The following is a 22256-nucleotide window of genomic DNA, read 5'->3' as shown; positions in this document are numbered from 1 at the left end:
TTAAAGCTCAATGGGCTTTTTTTTCTTTCTCTTGACCACTTTGGTGTATTCATCTTTCAAAACGAGGTATCTACAACGTATGCTTGACACCTCATCAGATGGAATTTTAAGACAACAAGTTAATGGTTAAGTTCAAACAGACATTCTATTGATGTGCTGGTTGTATTAGGACTCATTGCCAAGATACTTTCTTTTTTTTGATGGATTAAACTAATTCTAACTTTAAAATCATTAAGTAGTGGGGAAAAAAATCATTAATTCAGAAACTTAACTTCAAAAGCTTTATCTGTTAGCCATTATGTGTTCTTCCAACTGGCATACTGGAAATTACAGTAACTTGCAACATAGTAGTTATGGCTGAAAGCCCAAATTTCTTAGTCTACACTGACACAAATTCACAGAACAAGTGATCTTACCAAAAACATGTGAAAATCTGAAAACGTAAACAAATGCCCCTATCCAAGACCTCCCCAAAACCACCATGCAGTATCAAAGGCAAAATAATTGAGGTCTTACAGTCTGAAATGTTAGAGAAAAATACTATACATTCTTCCAGCCCGGTCACTGTATTAAAACAAAACATTCACACTGATTGTTCACAGAGATGTTCTGAACAGGATTAGATGTTCTCAACATGCAAGTGTTCATCCACTTGCAGCATATAAATGAAAGAAACAGTAAAAAACCCAAACAAAATTAACAATAAAAAAAAAAGCTTAGAATGAAATGAATTCAAGAAGAAATGGGATTTTCAAGGAGCTAGGTCTTATTTTTCAAGTACAGATTCACTAAAAATTTTCTCAGCACTAGAAAGTGTCACACGCCTATGTCAGTTTTGATTCAATTGCAGCTGCAAAAATGTCTTAGATCCAGATTAAAATTTCTGAGCTTTGTCAGTGATGATTCCATCGTGGATACCAAAGAAGAGAGAAGTTTCCCTGCTTCCATCTATTCAGGAAGATTTGCAGATCATTTCTAAGATTACAGATCCATGCACCTCCTTCCCAGATCTTTGGCTGTAGGATTCTACAGAACCCACCCATTTATGCCAAATAATGAACGCATTCTCTGCTATGACATCATGTGAATCTAAAAAATTGGTGATTTAATTATATTTTAGAATGAACTGACTTTCATATGCAAATGTGTAAGAAAACAAGGAAGAAAGAAAAAATCTTACATTTCTTCACAAAAAAAAAAAAAAAAAAAAATCATTTTTTTAGAGACATCCTTAAAAAAAATGTTGTATATCCAATGCTAGTGGCTCCATCCTCATTTATTTTTCTCTTCTTTACTAGTAAACTTTCTTCTCCATACATACATCAGTCACTACCAGTCTCTATGATACCTCCTGCTAGGAAAGTATGACAGAGCTGGTATTGCACAGAAATACTGCTGTAAGAGCCCCCTCCCTCCCAGCCCCCCACCCCCCGCAAAAAAAAACAAAAAAACAAAAAAACAAAAAAACAAAAAAACCCCCACCAAATCAAACAAAAAAAAAAACCACCAAATACTTAGTTAGGTACATAGAATCAAATACATAGAATCAAATACTTAGTTTACCTATGCAAATACAAGTTCCTACTATCATAATGGGAGAAAGAACACACATTTTTTTTACTCCCAAAAAGACATAACAGAGTGCTGGTATTTTTTAATGGCCTACCATTCCTGTTTAGCTTTGTACAAAGTATTTCATTTGGAAATTCATGGATTCTTAAATCTTTGCTAGTTAGCCTGAAAATTTTTAATGGAAAAGCAGGATCTGCAGCCCATCATTCCTTATGCAGTTTTATCACATCACACTTATGACATGCATTATTGACTTTAAAGTAACTAGATCATAAGTTGTTTTTTATTAAAGGTCCAAGAGCATTACAAGGACAGCGCTTAGATGAATAAATCTAGAGTGGGAAAATGACACTATGATACTCCAATAGAATATAAAAAAGTACAAAGTCAAATACTGAAATTAGGTTTCACAAAACTGCTTTAAAATCTGAGATTAGTTTCATCTTCCTTTTTTATGCTGCTTTTATGTATATTTTTATTAAAGAAAGTATCATACTAACTTGTTTTGTTATATTGCCATGGAGAAGAGCTTCAATATGTAACCGTGACAACAGCTGAGCTATAAAGGCCTTGAGGCGGGGAAGAGTGACATCTGGAATAGATATTTAGACAGTTAAATCAATTATATACATTTTTATATTAAGAAGTACCTAACTCATCATTAGATAAGGTGCACTTCTTGAAGGAGGAGAAGCTCATCATCATCAAAAACTGAATCTCTCCTTCAAAATGCAGCACCTGGAAATCTTCCAGGCCTAAATAGCAGCACTCATAATATAGTCTGTTTTACTTAGAATTCACATACCATCTGACCCAGATTTCAAGAAAAGGATTTTAAAAAGCCTTCTTTCCAATCATGCTGAACAAACATTCATTCTCCAGAGAAAACAGTTGCAATCATTCAGGTGGTGTTCCAAGATAAAGCCTTAGTTATTAACTAAACAAGCAGCACATAGTTTATAATGCTTGAGAAATCCAGTGTACATTTACCATCTAGACTAAAAAAGAACCCTCAACTGAAAGATGGGGGTTTGATAGTATCTTTATAATGAACAAGAAAAATATTTTTGCAATACATCCCAGTTTTCATATATAATGAAAAATAGAGTTTAACACAACAAGACAATTTAATAAGAGAGGAAAAATGTTTGTACAGATCAGGTGTTCATCCCATTTTTTAATCTCTGACACTACAGCAATACCCACACTATATCACTATATCTATGAAATTCTCATTTTGTCATTTCTAAACCAAATATAAGCTGGTGTATTTCACAAAAGTTTTGAGAAGACTTATGCAATCATGATTAAGAGGTCACTCAGTTATTCAGTGATACATAAATACATACCTAACAGATTTGTAAACTAAATCAGAAAAACCTATACTGTGTTTTATCAGTCTTTCCCTCACTTAAAAGAGGTAACTGACCACTAGTAGAAAATAATTTTCATATTTTATCCTGATTCCAAATGAACTTTTTATTTTTGTATAATTCTAGTATTTATTTTCGCATCTAGAATAGCTTACTAATATGGCAAAAGATTAGGGTCACATTGGGTGTGAGAGAGGAAAAGGGAAAAAAACCCACCACACATAAAGTCACTGTATTTCAAACATATTTCCAGCAATACAAAGTAGACAGCATTCCTTTTCAGCATTCTATTTCCAGCCATTCTTATGGTTAATATAATAGCATTAATCTTATAAAGACAACTTATACATGGAAAACAAAAGCTCTTACTTTTTCAAAATTCAGTAGTCATCACAAAAGCAATGACCTACATATACTAGTGCTGGTTAAGCACTGGATTCATTATCTCCAGGCTCATACCCACATAGCCATTCAAGTTTTGCCTGAACTTCTTCTTGTAAGTTTTGCCATTTTGCCTTTTGCCTTTTGCCTGAACAGTAGTACTATACTACCCAGAAACTGAAGGGCAACTGCAGAGGCATCAACTAGCAGCATCAGCTCAGGTCTGGCACTACAGGGGCTTCACTTTAATAATGGACAGAGTTCAAAATAGGTACCTTCATTAGTAAGAAGACATTTTCTGTTAGAAAGAAATAAAAAATATGTTTACATTACCATCTAGTGCTTCTTTTAATTCATCTTTAGTCCAAGCAACTTCTGTCATCAGGAGTCGGAGATAATACATTGCATGCTGGTGAGGCTGTTCAGCTCTGAAGTTGTTAAGTGATCTCATGTACTAAAAAAAAAAAATAATCAAATTCAAATTACAGAACGCTATTTCTAAACATAAGAACATTTTCTTGCTTTTTAGACCTATTAAAATATATTAAAGTACCATAATAAAAAAATGTGGCCTTCTAAGCTTCCATCTAATGACTAGAAATTCCATTACTGCAATTTGACCTAGGTATTTAGGATGAAGTCTACCCAGGGGGTACACATTCTGTGATGGCTATCCAGTGGTGGGTAGGGAAGTATCACTAGCAGAAACGTTATTTTTCTCTCAGTTGCTTCCAAGGGCTGGCTTAGAAAAATATAGGAGCAGCTGGGAAATTCTTTGTATTGTTTGCCTTGATAAAGTAGGTGTGAGACAAGAGTCAGTGAGCCTCTCCAAAGAAACTCTTTTCTAGCCCAGCTGCACCTTCACAAAATAAGCAAAATCTTTTTTCTTTACCAGAGGAACTGCAAAGTGCAAACTAATAGTTTTGGTGAGCTGGGATCAGTTTCTGTAACTCAGTTCAGGATGTTTGCATAAGAAATAGCAAGCATGAAGTTGCTGAGGATGCATCATCCTTCCATCTGTTCCAAACAGAATTCAGAAGCTAATATCTCCCTTATCTCTTAGGTGTAGACATGAGGGGAAAAACTGCAGTCTCTACATCTGGTTTGACTTTTTTACAGCTTGCCCTTACTTTACATACATGAAGGGCCCATAAAACGAAAGTCTATTAAATGACAAAGCATGTGTAATACAAAGACAAAGCTCAAGAAAACTGTAAAGACAATCAGGGAAACATCTTAAACTAAAAGAAAATTAGTTCACAGATTGTTCACAGACCTGTGGACTGGGTTTTTTTATCTCGACCTTTGTCACATCCAGTTAAAACTTTCCTGACAATAAAGTTTTTTAGGCACACAAAACTCTAATTCAAGGGCTATTTCATGAAATCCATCTCATGGATGACATCCACCCACTTAGAATTTCCTACTAAACAGTAATGAATTAGGAATGGCACTGGTGTTTTCCAGGACAGTTACTTGTTAAAAAAACACCAGCAGCAGAGGACTGATGTAAAACTTTAGCAAGTGTGGAGTGACTATCATCTTCATCAGACTTTTTGCAAACTGGGTCAAATCAGTCTGTTCCCCAACACTTGTCTAATCCTTGTGTACTGATTTATACTCCACAATGATTCACTGCTATTGAGTGCCAATATCTTATTCACTAATTTCTTTTGTTTTACTTCTCCCTTGATCTAAAGAAAACGCCTGGAGAACAATTATGTATGGTGTTTGGCTTAGACAGTGTAAACACTGTTCATAATTTTACATCAGGATCTAAAATAATGATTCAGTGTGTATTCTATATACATAGATGAGTTATTAAATTTAGGAAATTAGATTTCCTAAAGTCAGCATGTACTTAACCAGCTGATTACTTTTGTATCAAAGAATCCTGGCCCAGGAGCAGTGCTCCTCTTCACATCTGAAGAGAAGAAATGCTGAATTTATCTTCAACACTTACTTTCTCTCTTATTTTATGGCTACGTGCTATTGAGGCCTTTCCAAATTTTAAACAGGATATAAAGTTTATATACATCTCCCACCCCCAAGATTTCTGTTCCCATCAAATCAAGTTGCAATCCCTTGATCAACTGTAGTACAAACCAACTGAAAGAAGATTCCAGGGCCCACTGCTTTTAACTAAAGAATATAATACAGACATTCCAGGGAACTCATGGTCATAGAACATACAAAATAAAAAAGCCTCCACAGCCCCAATCAGATAGAATTTCACTCCATTTCCATGGATAATCAAACCATGGTTTCATTTGAAGTCAATGCATTCAATTTTAAATAACTCCAAAATGTAAATTTCTCATGTAGCTTACCGCTTCCTTGATAATTTCAAATCTTTTCTCATCAATCTCAAAAGTAGCCATTTTCTCAATGATCTTCTTGAGCAAGATATGTTGCTTGTCATTATAACCCTTTACAGATAGCTATGGAAAAAGTGCATAATTTCCTTTAAATGTGGAAGATCAAAAAACAACGGAATAACCCATATCTTGTATAATTCAATCTACAATACACTTTCCAACACTTACTCTGACTTCAACGCTATTCGTCATTAACTCCTTCTGAAAAAAAATCCTTTTACCTGTCAGATGATAACTAACTGGTGACTATACTATCACATATTTGTCCAGGAGTTATAAATGCAGAAAATTAGCATAAAAACATGTTAATATAAGCAAATTGTACTCAGAATGCAGATTTTTAATGACCACAAGTATTGAGTCCAGTCAGTAAACTGTACATTTGGCGCACTGAAAAGGTTTTACTCTAGATTTCTTGTTTCAGTCATGAAATCTAGATTCACAGCCTTCTTAAACATTCTCTCCAATTTACATTTAACCTTGTTTCATGTTTATCTTGTTGCTCAAAAAATATTTTACATAAGCAGAAGTAGGGAGTACTACAAGAAAACAGGTACTGTCAATAGCAGCGCAACCAGGATGGTGCTGGGCTGACACAACAACATAATTTACAATGGTAATGAGACCATACACATTTTTGAAAGCACACATGAAATAAATTTGGTTTTTTTAAAAAAAATATAGAAAGTTAGAAATTACTATGTGATTACACCAAGCTACTGTAAGTTTGTCTGATGAAAAAAGCCATTAGGTCTTTTTGACGGGAAAAAAACTTCAAAATTTGGTATCTGGAAACAGGAATGTAATTGGATTTATACAGCTTAATTATTAAATGGAAAACTAAATTTCAGGACACAAACCAACATAGCAGGTGAATTCCTGCTTTCCATGAGAAGAATTTTTTAATTCTATAGTTGCTGAAACACTTTGAAGTGTTTGACTCATGAAGAAAAAAGCTATCATAAATGGACTTATGGCAAAGGCTGATATGCTAAATAAGCCCAAGAACCTAAACTGTTCAACTATCAGCATAGGTGATTATGTGCACTGTGGTATCTATCCTTGCTTTAAGTATAAATATTGTACACTTAAACATATTGACTATAAAACTCACGAAACAGAAAAGAATATTAGAAGTTCCCAGATATCAAAATGGACTAAAATTCTTTTAATAGGTGAAAATAGAATATTTGCAGTAGAAGAATATAAAATACATCTATTTTCTTAAATAAATCTAAATTTCTAAACTGTGACTAAAAATGAAGAAAACTACATATGCCACCCCCTTTTTTTTGTTGTTGTTTTGTTTTGTTTTAAACTCTGACCAAGGCAATGTCAGCAACCTTTCAAACAGAACAGTCAACCATGTTTGCACTAAGTTAAGTAAATGTTACCAGGAAATGAGGCTTGTGTTGGATTAAAAAAAATGAAATTGCAGCAGTCTCTTTCATACAGAAAACATGAAGACAACATATAGTATACTCTCCTACTAAGATGCTTTGGAAAAATACTTTTACAAGAAATTTGAAAAGATATTTTGGTATCATAGAACGGTTTGGGTTGGAAGGGACCTCTAAAGGTCATCTAGTCCAGCCCCACTGCGGTAATCCTCAAATAGATCAGGTTGCTCAGAGCCTTGTTGAGCCTCACCTTGAACATCTTCAGGGATAAAAAGAATGGTTAACACAAACTTTAAGCAGAACTTCAAGAAAGACTACTAAAATCTTCTATGACAAATCTCATAGACTAAGCTAGGCAAGAAGTAGCCATTTATCATAATATAAGTATTTATCAAGTCTTTTCAGCACAAAATTTTACAAAATTTATTACAAAACATGTAATAAAAATAAACACTAAGGACAAGTTGTATATATCCAGCATTGCATTCTAATGAACACATGCACAATCCATTTCCACAGCTCACTACAGCAGAATTAGAGAATTATAACAGAAAATAGTGAAGTTGAAATTCATTCAGTAGAAAGGTTAATCTTTTTATATAGAAACCAGCAACAGTATTTTCAAGTTTGCCATGCAAACAAGTAAATATGTGCTAGAACGCAACAACTGCACTGCACACACGTTCACAAAACACTGCAATCCTAAACAGGTCATCAGTACTGATTAAAATACACTGTTGTGCTTCGCCTTTAATTCGTGAGATATATGCAAGGAAAGAAACATTAACCATCTCATTTAAAAATGCAGAAGTCAAATGTTTTCTCCAAGCTTAACAAGTCCCAAGCTGCTTCATTTCCTCCTGCGATTTTTTCTTACTTACAAGTATTGCATTCATTCCTGATGCAATGCCATAGATCAAACCTGAGAGGCGTGCTGCATATGTATACTCTTTTAAATCATCCTTCAATAACCTGATAAACAGGTATGTCATGTTGCAATGGAGAGGATCAGCATAAATGTAGCGACTAACAAAAAGAAAAACAAAAGAAATGCTTTGATACCTCAAGCAGTGACGAAGTAATGGATGAAGAAACATGACTGAAGAGTATGTATATGCAGCCTCATGAGTATTTCTTAAATAGGAAAGCTGAAGTGTACCGCTTATTTAATAACATGGAAAGGGGGGGGGTCTTCTACCCCTGTCAGAATCTTTTTAGTAGGTATCTGACAAACCGAAATAACCAAGCTTGGATTAGGGTTGCTTTTTTCTTTCCTTTTTTTAAGGAGGAATAAATCTTACAACTAAATAATTTCATGAATGGTATAAAAATGAAGAAGAAAATTTGCTTAATATGAATGGAAAGACTGTTGAAGACTTTGAACAAAATTCAACTTAAGAATCAAATTAAAGAAAGGATGGTTAATCACCAAGATCAAAAGGAGTAACAGCCTTGGACCCATTTTGAAAATAAAAGTCCTTCCATCAAATCAATATAAAAATGTTGATGAGTGGAAGTAGTTTTAAGGCTCTAAGCTCTTCCTTGATTTGGGTACTTACATACATCCCATAGATGGTATTTTGGAGATCATAGTTCAAGCCAGCTAGTTCTGCTGCATATGCATACTCGTTGAGGGAGTCTTTGAGTAGTTCAAGGTACAAATAGGCCATGTTACAATGCAAGGGATCCACGTAAGCAAATGGGCTGGAAGAAAATGTTGAAAGTAAAACATGCAGTTTAAAATAATTTCTGTTTCTTTTGGCCTTTTAACTTTGATCTGAAGGAAACAATATTTACTGTGAGTATGCTGAAGGATCCCATGATGAAGTATGTGTCCCATGATGAAACTCCTGTTTCAAAGCCAAATATGAACATACCTGAATATAATTGCTTGCTTATGGTTTTAGCAGTGCCTAAATGTATAAAATATTGCAGAGATATTTTCTTATTTGTGCTTGTAAATCAAGACCTGTTATATTTACTTTGGTACACATTCAGAACTCACAAAGAGTAAAGCCAACTAAAACAATCCTGAATAAACAACGTTATTTAATAGACTTAAATGAAAGCCCAATTGCTGGGCATTAATTTAATTAATATTTCTATGCTATCAGAAAACAGTGTTTTCTATTACAAAAATGAAGATATTAGCAATTTGTGGTATGTAATTTTTTGTTATCTTTTCAATGCCAACAACTATGCAAGCTCTACTTTTGCATTAGAAGAAGCTGATCACACATAATACTGTGTGAGTATTACAAATGTCTCAAAACCAGAAATGTGACTCAGATTCAAGCCATGTTTCAGCTTGTTGTTAAATATTTCTGTTTTAAAGATCTGCAAAGTCATAACATCATTTGTACTACGATTATTTATTTCCAAAGCTTCTTAAGTGCATGTAAATTCATTATCAATTTCACAGAAATAATCAGCAGTATCTGTCAGCCTATGGCTTACAGTTTAAAACCACATAATTTGCATTTATCTCCCCTCATCATTCTCTAGTGGTCATATGTGGACATGCTGTTATTTATGTTTATGCCTATACAGCATGGTGTTTCAGAGTGTATACTAACATCAATATCCTCAAACTAGGATCACATTGCCACAATATACAATCTGATAACTTTAAAATACAAAGGGACTTTTAAAGAAGGTTCCTAGTATATTTTAGTATATTTTATTAAGGCCTCAACTTCATTGCTTTCAGATTAAGCAAAGGAATCCTTTTTTTTTTGGTAAGAAAAAAAATTCTTTTAGAGAAGCAGAGTCTGCTAAAGTCAGAAATCTTAGTCTGGGATAGGCTACCACTAAGTTAATTATTTTGGATTTGGGCTTGTGTAACTTGAGCAAATTGGTCAGTAAAAAAAAAAAAAAAATAGGACCCTGCCATTTGTATTTCTCTCTAGAATGAGAATTTCCCAAACTAGAAAAAATTCAGTATTCTCAGTGATGTATCCATTTAATATTTTTAAATTTTTAATTAAGACTGCAACCAAAAGAAGATGTAGGTCAGTCCTATGTCACCTTTAATCTTCCTCCAAATCCCTTATATTCTTTTTCTATTTTGATACTAGAATCGAGACTTAATCAGTTTGAGTGATTACTATGTCTATTTCAGTTATAACTTCTGTGTACTCATTCAGCTGGCAAAGGCCAACAGGGAGTTTTGAAAATTAAGACTACTCAATCATTAATCCTTAAGTGAAAAATAACAGAAAACAATTATTGTAACACCGTTGCCTTCTATTACTCACAACTTCGTAAATGCTTATTACTAGTTTACCCTTCTTTTAATTAAGTTTGAGGAAGCAGAAGAACTCAGTCACTGATAGTGTAGTGAGAAAAAAACAAAGAGCTGTAAGTGACATAGTGGGAATCAACACTAAAGTGCTGATATGGGGTTGGTTACACCATGAGCAGCTCAAGTTGCTAGAAATATTTTTTAAGATGGAAGGTAGCAATAATACAGTTAAAAATAATTAACATTGTATTTTTTTTAATAATCATCTCTCTGAAGTGTACTTCAAGTGCAGCGTTTAGAACTACCTTTAGGAAGTTTTCAGAACAATAGTACATTGCATTGATCATTTGCTTTCTTTGAAAAAAGGATACCTCTTGAGTTCTTAAGTCATAATTGATACAAAAGCTGATTCTTTAGGCTGAATGATAACTCCTATCCCAGGGATTTTTACTGTGATGTTTCTTTAATGAGACTTGCACTAAAGAAACTTGGTGCATTATCAGTTTTGGAACAAAGTGACTTCAAGAGCTTCATGTACTCCAATTGCTCCTACTGGATTTGTACATTTGAGGGAGAAACCACCTGCATCAACTTCCTCTTAATTAATCTACACAGCAGTTGCTGCTACAACATTCGACTCAAGAACTATTCCAATGATTTGTGATGATCAGGGCTGCAGGAAGAAGAAATGGTCCTAGTTTTTTCTGTCTTACAGAAACAGTCTGAAGTAGTGTGAACCAGTTCTTGTAATCTACAAGGCAGCATAGCCATCATATTCTGATTTTGAATTGAGATTAAACTTTTCATAAAAACCCATGCTATTAAGATGGCTTTATTCACCAATTCACTTAGCCACAAGAGCTATGAGTTATTTCATCATGTCTCATAAATAAACACTACACTTTTCACCATTTCCTCCAATGACCATCAGCATGACCAGTCTCAAGAGACAGATGCACTAAAAATCCTTCTTAAGTACCAAAACCAGATAAACCTGCTTACAACTTCTTTTGGAGATGATGTGCCCAATATTGACAAATATTCCTAACTTCCATTGATATACAATTACTATCTTATTTTTAAAGAAAAGGAAGGATCCCTCACCCCCAACCCTAACAAAAAAGCCAACTTTCCACCTGTAACCATTACCAGCGAAGCTCAAGTACTCCTGATTTTTTAGAAGGGCTCACTGAAACAAAAGTATAAATCTAAATGGGAAAGACTTGCACCACATATTTAGTTGAAGATATTCCTGCTTATTGTGGTAGGGTTGGACTAGATGACCTTTAAAGGTCTGTTCCAATTCAAACCATTCTATCTAAAATTCTGCCAAGAAAAATTTCCAGTAGTCACCCAAAACAAGGACTTAACAGTGTAACAAAAAGAATCTACCACATCCCACATAATATCCTTTCCAGCAGTACCAGTGAATCACTTAATTAGATCAATGCAAGACCAGAATTAACATTACAGCACTTTATCATGCATCTTGAGGTGAGAATCACACTTTCATTGCTAATACAGACAGTGCTCTTCTAAAAAAAAAATAAAAAATCAGTTGCTAGCATCAGTTAAGTAAAATCCCACAATTTTAAGCACTTAGAATTTTATCCTGGCTTGTATTAGGCAAAATAAAACACCATTTGAACCTAAACCCATTATCAGAATAGTATTTAATAAAAAAAAAACACAAAACAAAACATTGTCTTTACAATAACTGTGATATAGTCATTAATTAGAAATAATACAAACCTATATTTAAAGAGGAATATTCCAATGTTTAGTAGGTGTTATTGACAGGCATTATTTCAGGTATAGCAAATAAAACATGGATGAAAATTTGTTTTCTAAGTATTCTGAGATAAACTTTTCTTTCTAACGGAAGGAGCACCATAAATTTCTTGCTACTTAACTACTGTGTAACACGTGAACCTCCTTCCTACCTCTGTCTTATTGCATATTCTCAAGTGAAGACAAACATTTGAAAGTCTCAATACATGCAAGAAACTTTTGCCACAGAAATGCAGATTCCCAACAAACAAGAAACTTTTGGAGAGCAATTTATGTGATATATTTAACATTGCATACCTGAAAAACTCAAAGTTGAGACAAGCTTTTGGCAAAAAAAATTTGTCATCTTGCTTGAACCACAGTTTGCTCATAGCAGTGTCCTGTGTCAAAAAAAGAGGTTTTGTTAAGTTACCTAACTTTTAACTGTAAAGTTTTTTACAAAAAAATCTCTCCACCACTACAAATCTCAATTTAGTGTTGTCCACGTAAATTCATCATTTTTGCTATACAGTTTGTGTATACATCCATCTAATCTTATTGACTCTCATCATATGTTCCTTACACTCAAGGTGAGACGTACTTTGCTGGGGCAGGAATGACCAGAGACAGATACAAAGTTTGGTTCACATAATTCCCTGCTAATGATGGCATTCAAAGATGCAACATTATGAGGACAGCACTACAACAGCAAAGAGTTACACTTTTTAATAAGAATATAATTCTGTACTTAGTGATTTTAATTAAAAATCTGAATGTTATGTATGCTGACTTAAAGTAACATTGGTAACAAGACACACACACACATTTAGAAAAAGTAGTAAAACTATCTGGAAATTACCTTTTTTAGAATAGTCTCCTACTACTGGAAAGAATCTAAGCAAACTCACCCTACTCTTTTTCCTCCTACAAAAGCTGTGAAATAGATGCTCTCTCTCTCTTCCAATTCTAGTTAACTTTAACTCCCCAACATACCTTCTTTGATTTGCTACACATAATAAGAGAAGACTTTTAAACGTAAATCTATTTCTCTTTCATATATTTTCAAGATTCCTTTGATTCTTAGAGATTTGGAATGATATTTTTACTCCTCTTCTGCACAGAACTACATCTTGTCTCTTACAACAAATTGTTCTCTGCACAATATTCTACTCATAGTAAAAAGCCAAATTACACCTTCTCTCTAAGACAACAAGAATTTTATTCTATTAAATTGCTACCACGCAGTTTAGAATACACCCTACCTGAGGGGCACAATGATCAAGTGTAGAGTCTGTCTGCAATACTGGAGACCTGGTTCAATAGCTGTAGATCACTAACTACAGCCCACAGTACCAATCTTGCCCTCAGGTGAAAGCCCATATCCTAACTTCCTGAAGGTTTTTCAGGGTGACGTGCTATTACAGCAGAGGTGACCTAGTGACATGCTGCTAGCAAAATGGCCACCCTGCTCCTGCACTTACGTTCCATCCCTGCCTTTCTCCACAACACTGGTCCAGTCCATAGCAAGCTCTTTTAAGTCATTTAAACAGCAGCAAAACTGCTAGGTTTGTACAGCTAATCTCTCCTCATTTAGTTCTTGCAGTGTTTCACTGTGACAAATGCCAGGGCCCACAAAAGGAAAATGACACAGACATACAGCCAGAGAGAAAATAAGATGCAGGAGGCAAAACAGATAATATCTATTTCATCAAGTACAGAATATTAAAACCATTTCCCCTCAGAATGTGTATTTTAAAGAGAAAGTAAAAACTAAAATAAATAAAATAAATTTCTAAATCAATGATGCCTTAAGCTATTGTGTGGATAAATTGCCTAGCTGCTACAGACACACAGAGGTACCATCAAATTTCTGTAGCAAACCAATTAGTGTTACTTAAAGAAAGCTGTCATTTTTGTCCCTCATCTGGCTTAGGATTTAAGTTCAGGATGAACATAAACACTCAAAGTCCTCCCCTGTTAATAATACTCCTTCAACTATATACCAAAATGGCCTGTGCAGAACAAATACATTTTCCTTAAGGATGTCTTTGCACTACAGTAGACTTATATTAATCTAGTGTGCAAAAAGTATTCCTGGATTGAGTATTCAAGCTAAAGCACAACGTGTAATTGCAGAAGACCTTTCCTTTTTATCCTCCAACTAAGCCTAGAAAAAAGATGAGCAGTTGCAAAGACAATGATGCTTTAGTAGTGAGTTTTAGTATATTTTAGGAACACAGAAAAACTGAGATTTGCAACACACACTGAGATTAGTAAATGACTGGAGAGTCATGTTGACTTAGATGTTTATAATTCTCTCTTTTTTTCAATGGAATTGCAAGCTTTTACCATTCACAGTCACAAAATAATAGCTTTGTCTACACTTCTGACTTCCTGAACATTGCTCAAAAAAAAAAAAAAAAAAAAAAAAGTGGCAGTCACACTTCTGCTGAATAATCAGCATTAATAATATTTCAGTCAATTGTTAACATGCTTTCAAAAGGGTAAAGACACTTCAAGCTCTTTGTAAATTAACTTTCTTAGGAACCCAAACAGTTTTAATCCAAAGTTTAGCAAGAATGAATCTTCTACTGTCTTCTAGCAATACTTTTAGATTTTGTAATTTTTTTTTTGGAATATGAATGATGTGTATTTTAAAAACACGTGGGAATTAACTGCTAACTTCCCAGTTTATACAGCAGGCAGAACAAATACAAATAGCTTACCTTGACAAGGGCAGGGTACTGGGTTGCATCTTTTTCCAACGGCAAAATCTCAAAGTTAGTTGGGATGAATTCATTCTTCATTGGAAGCTTGAATTTCCCATTCAGGTCAGCATTTTGCCATTTCTACATAAATATGAGAAACAAAGAGCCTAACTGAAATTTCTGCTTAATTAATGGATATATACTTAGTTATTTTATGCTGTAACAAAAGATTTTTATAAGGATTCCACTAGCTTATGTGTAAATACTATTAAGACAAAGAAAGAAACCAAGTTGAAGTAGGCCACCAGCAGGATAAAGTGCTTCAAGGAAGAAGACAATTGATAAAAAAGAATTTACACTGGAATGGAAGGTGGTTCTATGTCTCATCTTTTCTGTTACTGTGAACTCTAACTGCAGGTATTAAACTAAACACAAGCAAGAATATTCATCAAGAACACAGGTAAGGACAAGCTAAAGGAAAAGAAGTGTTCCTGTGCAATGTCTGTTCAAAGCACACTCAACAGGTCTCATATAGCTCAAGTGTATATTTTACTGCCATCTCTTCTTTTAAGAACAGATCAACAATTTTCAATAAGAATTTGATTACTTCCTTTGCTGGAGTTTTGGTTTTTAGAAGCTCATTTGACTAAGTAAATACACTAATATTTTAAGTTACAAAAATCGATTTCAGAAACACAGTTAAATACAGAAGTTGCAAAAATACTACAAAGAACATATTAACTCATTAACATTTAATACTCTTTCAGTTTGAAAAACATTTTCAGTTTTAATAAGTTAGTGCTTTCATTTTTAAGTAGCCACTACATACTATGGAAATTTTATAACAAAAATGGTATAAATCCCCATACTTAATATTGTTAAAAAATATTATAGTGTGCCTGTCCTATGTAATAGGTATTTCAAATCTAAAGACCAGCATAAGGTTTTAACCTCTCATACTATTAAATAGACTCATTGTAGAATTCTCATGCTATGCAGAGCAACAGATTTAAGTTCTCCTTTAACTAAATGTAAAACTAAACCAAGAATTTACCAGTTTTACTTGCACATATTAGAATATATTAAAAAGTTTTAACATGCCTTAATAACTTCATCAGGAATTGCTTCTTGCTTGTACTGTGTTCCATACCAGTCTTCTGTTCTATCAGTTTTTCCTTCAAAAGACTTGGAAACTATTGCAACTCTGAAAACAAAGAGATAAAGCAGTTTGGCATGTATGTGTCCAAGAAAACACTGAGAAGCACTATTTCTGTTGTATCACTAGAATGCACTTATTTCTGGGAAAGGAGTTGAACAGTTACAAAGTACATTTGGATATAAAGTATATATACACTGAACTACACACTAAGCTTAACCATGAAATCAGGTTATCAGCATAATTTAATTTTTGCTGCTTTTCTAAACTGTTACAACTTATAGTTAAGAGTATTTATTGTTGCATGCAGTTTCTATTTTTTAGACTTTGTCCTTGTTTCAGAAAACACTGAAAGCAGAGATCTTCTGCAAAATTAATGGTGACTGTAACATTTTTCATACCACCTATATCAAAACTTACTAAGAACAAATGCTGAGTACAGAAATTTTATTCCAGACCTAGCATTTTAGACCATTGCAGTTTCACTCTCCCACTCATAGTCTGATAGTAAAATAATTTCCTCATTATGTCGTATTCTCACATTCTCATTTCAGATTTACATCTCTTTTTCCCCTTTTGTTGTTGGTTTGGTTTGGTCTATTCAAGAGGAAGAGTAGAAAAGTAAGAGGATTACTGTATTTTACAGTCAATAAAACAGAATTATACTTGATTAGATACCTAAATCACAGAAAACTCAAGTTGGAAGGAACCCGTAAGGATTGAGTCCAACTTCCTGCTTCTCGCAAGACAACCTAAAACTAAGACACTTGACCAAGAGCATCATCCAGACCCTCCTTGGACTAAAGAATGCACCTAAATAAGGGGAAATCCAGAATATGAAAAAATATAAACTTATCAGTATTTTTTCACTAGTCTTCATAATAGATATCAAGGTATCTCCCTTAATTCTCTCGAACAACCTACAACACAGAAGAGTATCAAAAGGAACTAAGCAGCCAGCTTTAAGAATGAATAGGTGTTTGTAAGAATTCTGAAATTGTCAAAAAAAGTAGCACAATTACCTCCTACATATATTTAACAATCACTATATGCTCAACAGCACAGAAGCAAACTTCCTGTGCAGATGGCTAAAATGCACATTAAAATATAAAAATACATGTAATATAAGTCTTCATTTTAATCACAATAGTTTCAGGCCAGGAACATTCTGTTCTGTATTTTTAGTGTTCAAGGCAAAGGGGGGCATAAATCAAAACAGACATATGGATCTGTTTCAAACAGTAGTGTTTTACTTTACAAATGTATTGTTGGCTTAGGATTAATTTTGCAATATATTGAACAGTTTAAATAAGTGGAATAATATTGTAAATACCTATGTCCTCATTCCTCTTTTTTCATCTGATGTTTACACATAAATGACTAAAAGACCCTAGAAGGTTGAAAAAGGGTTCTGCTATATTGAGTTCTAGATTCTCCCATTGTGAAGATTTTCACACAATTAGTAATTTAACCTGTGCTTTGCAGTCTGAGTAACAGGAGAACAATGGGGTAAATAGCTAGTGTTAAGAGCAATTGAAAACATGAGAAGTACATCTCAGAGTCACATGGGATTACAGAGAACATTCTAGCAATATACTAAACAAATTAAAGAACCACATGATTAGCATTAACACATATATTCAGATGAACAAAATGACCCCTCCTCTACTGCAAAAGGTATGCAATATCCAAAGCAGAATGACAATATTCTTACTCTTACTCATTTCATCTCATTGCAAACAGAAATAGTTAACATTTTTTTGTGTGATTTCATATAGAATGGTATCATATCTGTTTGCACATTACATCTACTTAGTTTTTAACCAAAAGGAAAAATACTAAATAATGGTCAGCAGAAAACTAAGCACTTACACTTAATTATTCAAATCCTCAAAAGAACATGACCAAGACAAAACCAGCAAAAGCCTAGATTTGTTTGTAACTTCCTCTAAAACCACCAGTAAAACTGATGTGAAGCAATGTAGGGTATTCAAAGCCACTTCCGCACAAATCTCACAAGAAAACAAAATAAGAGGGGAAACTACATGCAGACAGACACTGCTGGGCTGCAGCACTAACAACTTTGTGGAAGCAGGAGTTATTGTTAGGGTTCAATAAAACTAACTCTCTACAAACACAACATTTTTTGGGGGGGGGGGGAATCAAACTATTTACTCAGACACAATGCAATTAAAAAATTAAGCAAATACATTTCTATTTGTGACATGTTCATCATCAGGGATGAGCATCATCGACTGCACTGAGATTACTGTTTGCTCAGTATCTGTGAAATTCCAGCCTTTTGCAATTTTTTGTATCATCATTTTTGACACTTATTTTCCTTCCCTCTAGGATAGCTCTAGTGCTGCACTTCACATATATAGAGAGGAAAGAAGTCCATTTACTATCCAGGGGAAAATGTTCTTGAGTTGCTTAATCTGATGAGTCACCAGATTCTTAAATTTTAATATGAGCATTTCTTCTATAGCTCATGAGGAGAAAAAATGTTTTGGAAATGATGGAGAAATTACATTTTTCAGCTAAGACTGCAACACACACCAAATCCATTCCCTTATCTGCACAGATGGCTGGCAAATCTCAATGCAGCTTGAATAAATAAAAATGGTACTTGCATCTTAAAAGGGTTTCTCTCTTAGGGAAATTAAGCCACTAAACACAGCCAGTAGTGTGTGTGGGTAGGAGGGAGGAGGAGAACATAAAAACTTCCTGTTATGGTTCAGTCAAATTGAGGCACATATGGATACTTACTACCATCTGTGACTATGCATAGTTTTCCATACTTTTAAAAAAACACAGTTTGTTAAGAAAATAACAACTGAAAGTTAAACTTTTAAAAAAGACATTGAGCAGCAGTCTCTAGCTGTGAATGCAGCTATCCCAATATAGGTATGCCAAGAAAAGTCCTTAGTGTATGTCAATTCCAATAGTTAAGAAAAAGGATATTTTGTTTATGAAAAAAAAGGAAAAATTGAAATAATTTGAAATTAAACCACTACAAGACACAGTTTATGTGAGGCACAAAAAGAAAAAAGTAAAAAAAAACAGGAAAAGAAAAAACAAAACCAAAATAAAAACAAAACCCCCAAACTAAACCAAAAAAAAGCTGGCAAAGTTAGGGCAATGTGGTTCATTCTTTCATTAAATGGGAGAATAAAAAGTCCAACACAAGACTAAGTATAAGTGAATAGCAGATAACCATAACACATATAGATATATTTATAATGTCCATGTCCAGTATTTTATAAGTAAAGAGAATTTGCTCAAAGACAAAAGAAGGAAATGGGCTACTGGACTGATAGTTTGCTACTGGCATATAGCTACAGATGTAATAAATAAAACACAAGGGGCTCCTTTTGTTCACATCTATAAGCTCAACTCACTCTTCCAAGAGAATCCACTAAAAATGCAAATCCACAGCAGCTTTCTAGAATTTCTAGAATTTTTCTAGAATTATAACATAGCATGAAATCACTTCAAGTAATATTTAACCAGGGCTTTTATCTCCCCAAATACTTTATCTTGCCAGCAATTTGAAATTAAAGATACCATAAAATTGTATTCTTTGTCATATTTTACTATATTTGGGTGTATTTAGTTAATTAAAAGACGAAAAAAATTCTAGTTCATTTTATTCTACATTTAGTTTGAAAAGATAAGTGCTTAAAATGTGTCTAAAAGGAATACATTATTACATAAAAGCTAATATTTTGTTTCAATCACATAAAAATAGGAAAGTCTCTTTAGCTCAGATCTTTAAACTACTTGATGCCCTAAATAAAAACACTTATTTAATAAATAAACTAAAACTGAACTGAGTTACACTTTTACATTTGTAAAAAATCAGCCTTCAGTATTATCATAACCAAGCTACATGGCAGCACAACTGTAACTCTTGAGTATATCCTGAAAAAGCATGTCATTCAGAGATGCAGGAAAGAGCAGCATGACACATCTGAATCTCAATTTTCATAGAATCATAGAATTGGCTGGGTTGGAAGGGACCTCAGAGATCATCAAGTCCAACCCTTGAACCACCGTTGCAGTTGCCACATCCAGTCTCTTTTTAAATATCTCCAGGGATGGAGAATCCACCACTTCAGTGGGCAGCCCATCAAATTTTGCTTTGATGTTTTGGGTTATCTTCTAATGAGTCAGTTTTAGAAAAGACAAATAGCCTGAACATAAAGAGAACTAAGATGTATACGTATAGCTGCAGTGGGAACAGGAAGCACTAGCATGGGCTTAGTCTGCACACCATAAGCAACACATTTATCATTACACTGAGCATTTAGAACAAGCTCTAAGTATGCCTGCTGCTACATCATTATAGGCCTCCTGCAGACCTCATCAGATCCATGTAAGAGTTCCAGTGCTCCGCTGAATTTTGCGGATAGAACTGTATATAATCAGCCTTTGGTAGATAGTTTGTATGTATTTATATTTAACAGGACAGCTGTGGATATTTTAAGCTTCAGAGAACCAGCCTACTTGTTTTACTATCTTTAGGCCCTACTAAAATCTCTGCAACAAAAAATAATACATAGTATCTTTAACAATAAACTGAAGAGGCTACAAAACCCGGTATAGTCCAGTTTTCCAAGTCCCTTTATCTCCCAGTATATAACTTTTTCATTGAGATGCTTAAAATCATTACAATCTATTTCTTAAGCCAGGTAAAGTGAAGCAGCAATGTTGTCAGTTCTGAGGGAAGATTAAGCACAACATATTTTTTCCAGCATTGAAAAAGAAAGCACAATACAACAAGCTAGAAGAAAGGAGGGCAAGACCTGAAACATCTAAAGCCTGTGACTGCACAGAGACCTGCAGACACAGAAGTCACCAGATGACCATCTTTCTCTGATCACAAGCTTGCTTGATTCAGTCACCATGCCACCATATCTCTTCCATTACTGAAACTCAGAGACCTTCCTGTACAGAAATGCATACCTATTACATCAAATTTAGTTTTCAAAACACACCCACCACTGTGTCTCTCCGGTCTAAATGTACTGTGCTTTGCTACATGAAATGTCACAGATGGCATTCTAAAAAACAAGCTCAATTTGAAAAGCTAAGATGAAACAGATTTCTCCATATCTGAAGGATCACTTCTTCAGAGCTGATTCAAACACTAAAGCTCATCATCTTCAGATGGTGTTTGCTCTCGATGTGTTCTATCTTGGGAAAAAATACTTTTTTATTTAAAACTAATCCACAGCTAATAAGTGTAGAAAATATTCGCATCTCCAGCAAGTTGCTCTGTCAAATGTGAGAAGACTGATATATTTCTACCAAATTACTAAAAATAAAAGATACATATTATAGTAAACAGTTATTTTCCTTGTTATTAATGTTTTAAATAAGGCTAAATTCCGTGTCTTTTTAGAAGTACTTTTTCCTCTCTAATAAGATTCTTGTTCTCCTTACTCTTTTCTCATTCCCCTTCTCCTTTTATTTTTTTTAAACAAAGGATGAAGAGGAAGGAACACAGAATTGCAGCTCTAAGTATAAATATGGGCTTATATTAACTAAAATAAATTAACCTTGTGTAACAGCTATGTTTACTACACATTTGGAAAAAAGCACACCATGTAACATTCAAAATTCTAAAAATTTTTACCACTACTCCTGTGCTTCTGACCACCTTTACAGACCCAAATTTTCTTCCTCTACCTGCATTCTCTACAATTTTCTTCTCAAACTAGTAACTTTTGAACATGTTAATTATGGCTACTTTATGCTGAATTGTTTACCTACTAATTGCATCCAATTCTGAAACCAATTAGAAGTTCAAATTCATGTGGAATTTGGCTATGCTTTCTTCAGAGAAGAAGTAATTATATATTCTCTCTCTTTTTAATTGCTAAAAACAGTATTTATGTTAAAGGTAAGCTCTTGTATCAAATTTCCAAGAAGTTGGGAAGTAGATTAACGTGAAAATACATGAAAAATAGAATTATTTAATACAATAAGAAAGAGAACTTGTGAATTTTCTGTATTGTTTGATCAAAATATGATCTCTTGAAATATTCAATCTTCACTTGCAGTATCCCACACACATTACACATAGATGCACACCCACACACAAAGACGCAGGCCCTTCCTTAAAGGGCATTAATTACTATGGCAACTTCTCTCACTGACACAGGCAGCTCCATTTATTTCATAATTACTTGTATACCTCTAGAAACACCAGAACCCTGTGACATTTGCAAATACAGCTCACAATTTTATCCTATACCATCTCTTGAAA

At 33.9% G+C, this 22256-nt stretch overlaps 1 protein-coding gene across 5 annotated transcripts in view; it reads right to left on the bottom strand.

Moving 5' to 3' along the window:
• IDE (insulin degrading enzyme) overlaps positions 1-22256 on the bottom strand; it is a 58484-nt gene that overhangs the window by 13447 nt on the left and 22781 nt on the right. For 4 of the 5 annotated variants that reach the window (XM_030452807.1, XM_030452805.1, XM_030452808.1 and 1 more), the window contains exons 12-18: positions 15928-16030; positions 14845-14967; positions 12437-12519; positions 8664-8808; positions 5657-5767; positions 3660-3780; positions 2073-2164 (exon numbers count right to left, since the gene is read on the bottom strand). In XM_030452807.1, coding sequence (XP_030308667.1) covers positions 2073-2164; positions 3660-3780; positions 5657-5767; positions 8664-8808; positions 12437-12519; positions 14845-14967; positions 15928-16030 — 778 coding nt within the window. Of the gene's footprint in view, positions 1-2072; positions 2165-3659; positions 3781-5656; positions 5768-7985; positions 8131-8663; positions 8809-12436; positions 12520-14844; positions 14968-15927; positions 16031-22256 lie in introns of all 5 variants that reach the window. The other variant, XM_030452809.1, reaches the window with a different exon arrangement.

Source organism: Calypte anna, chromosome 6, assembly GCF_003957555.1.
Source record: "Calypte anna isolate BGI_N300 chromosome 6, bCalAnn1_v1.p, whole genome shotgun sequence".
NCBI classification, from domain to species: Eukaryota; Metazoa; Chordata; class Aves; order Apodiformes; family Trochilidae; genus Calypte; species Calypte anna.
Note: the sequence above shows the minus strand (reverse complement) of the source record. Positions and strands in the feature narration are given on the sequence as shown.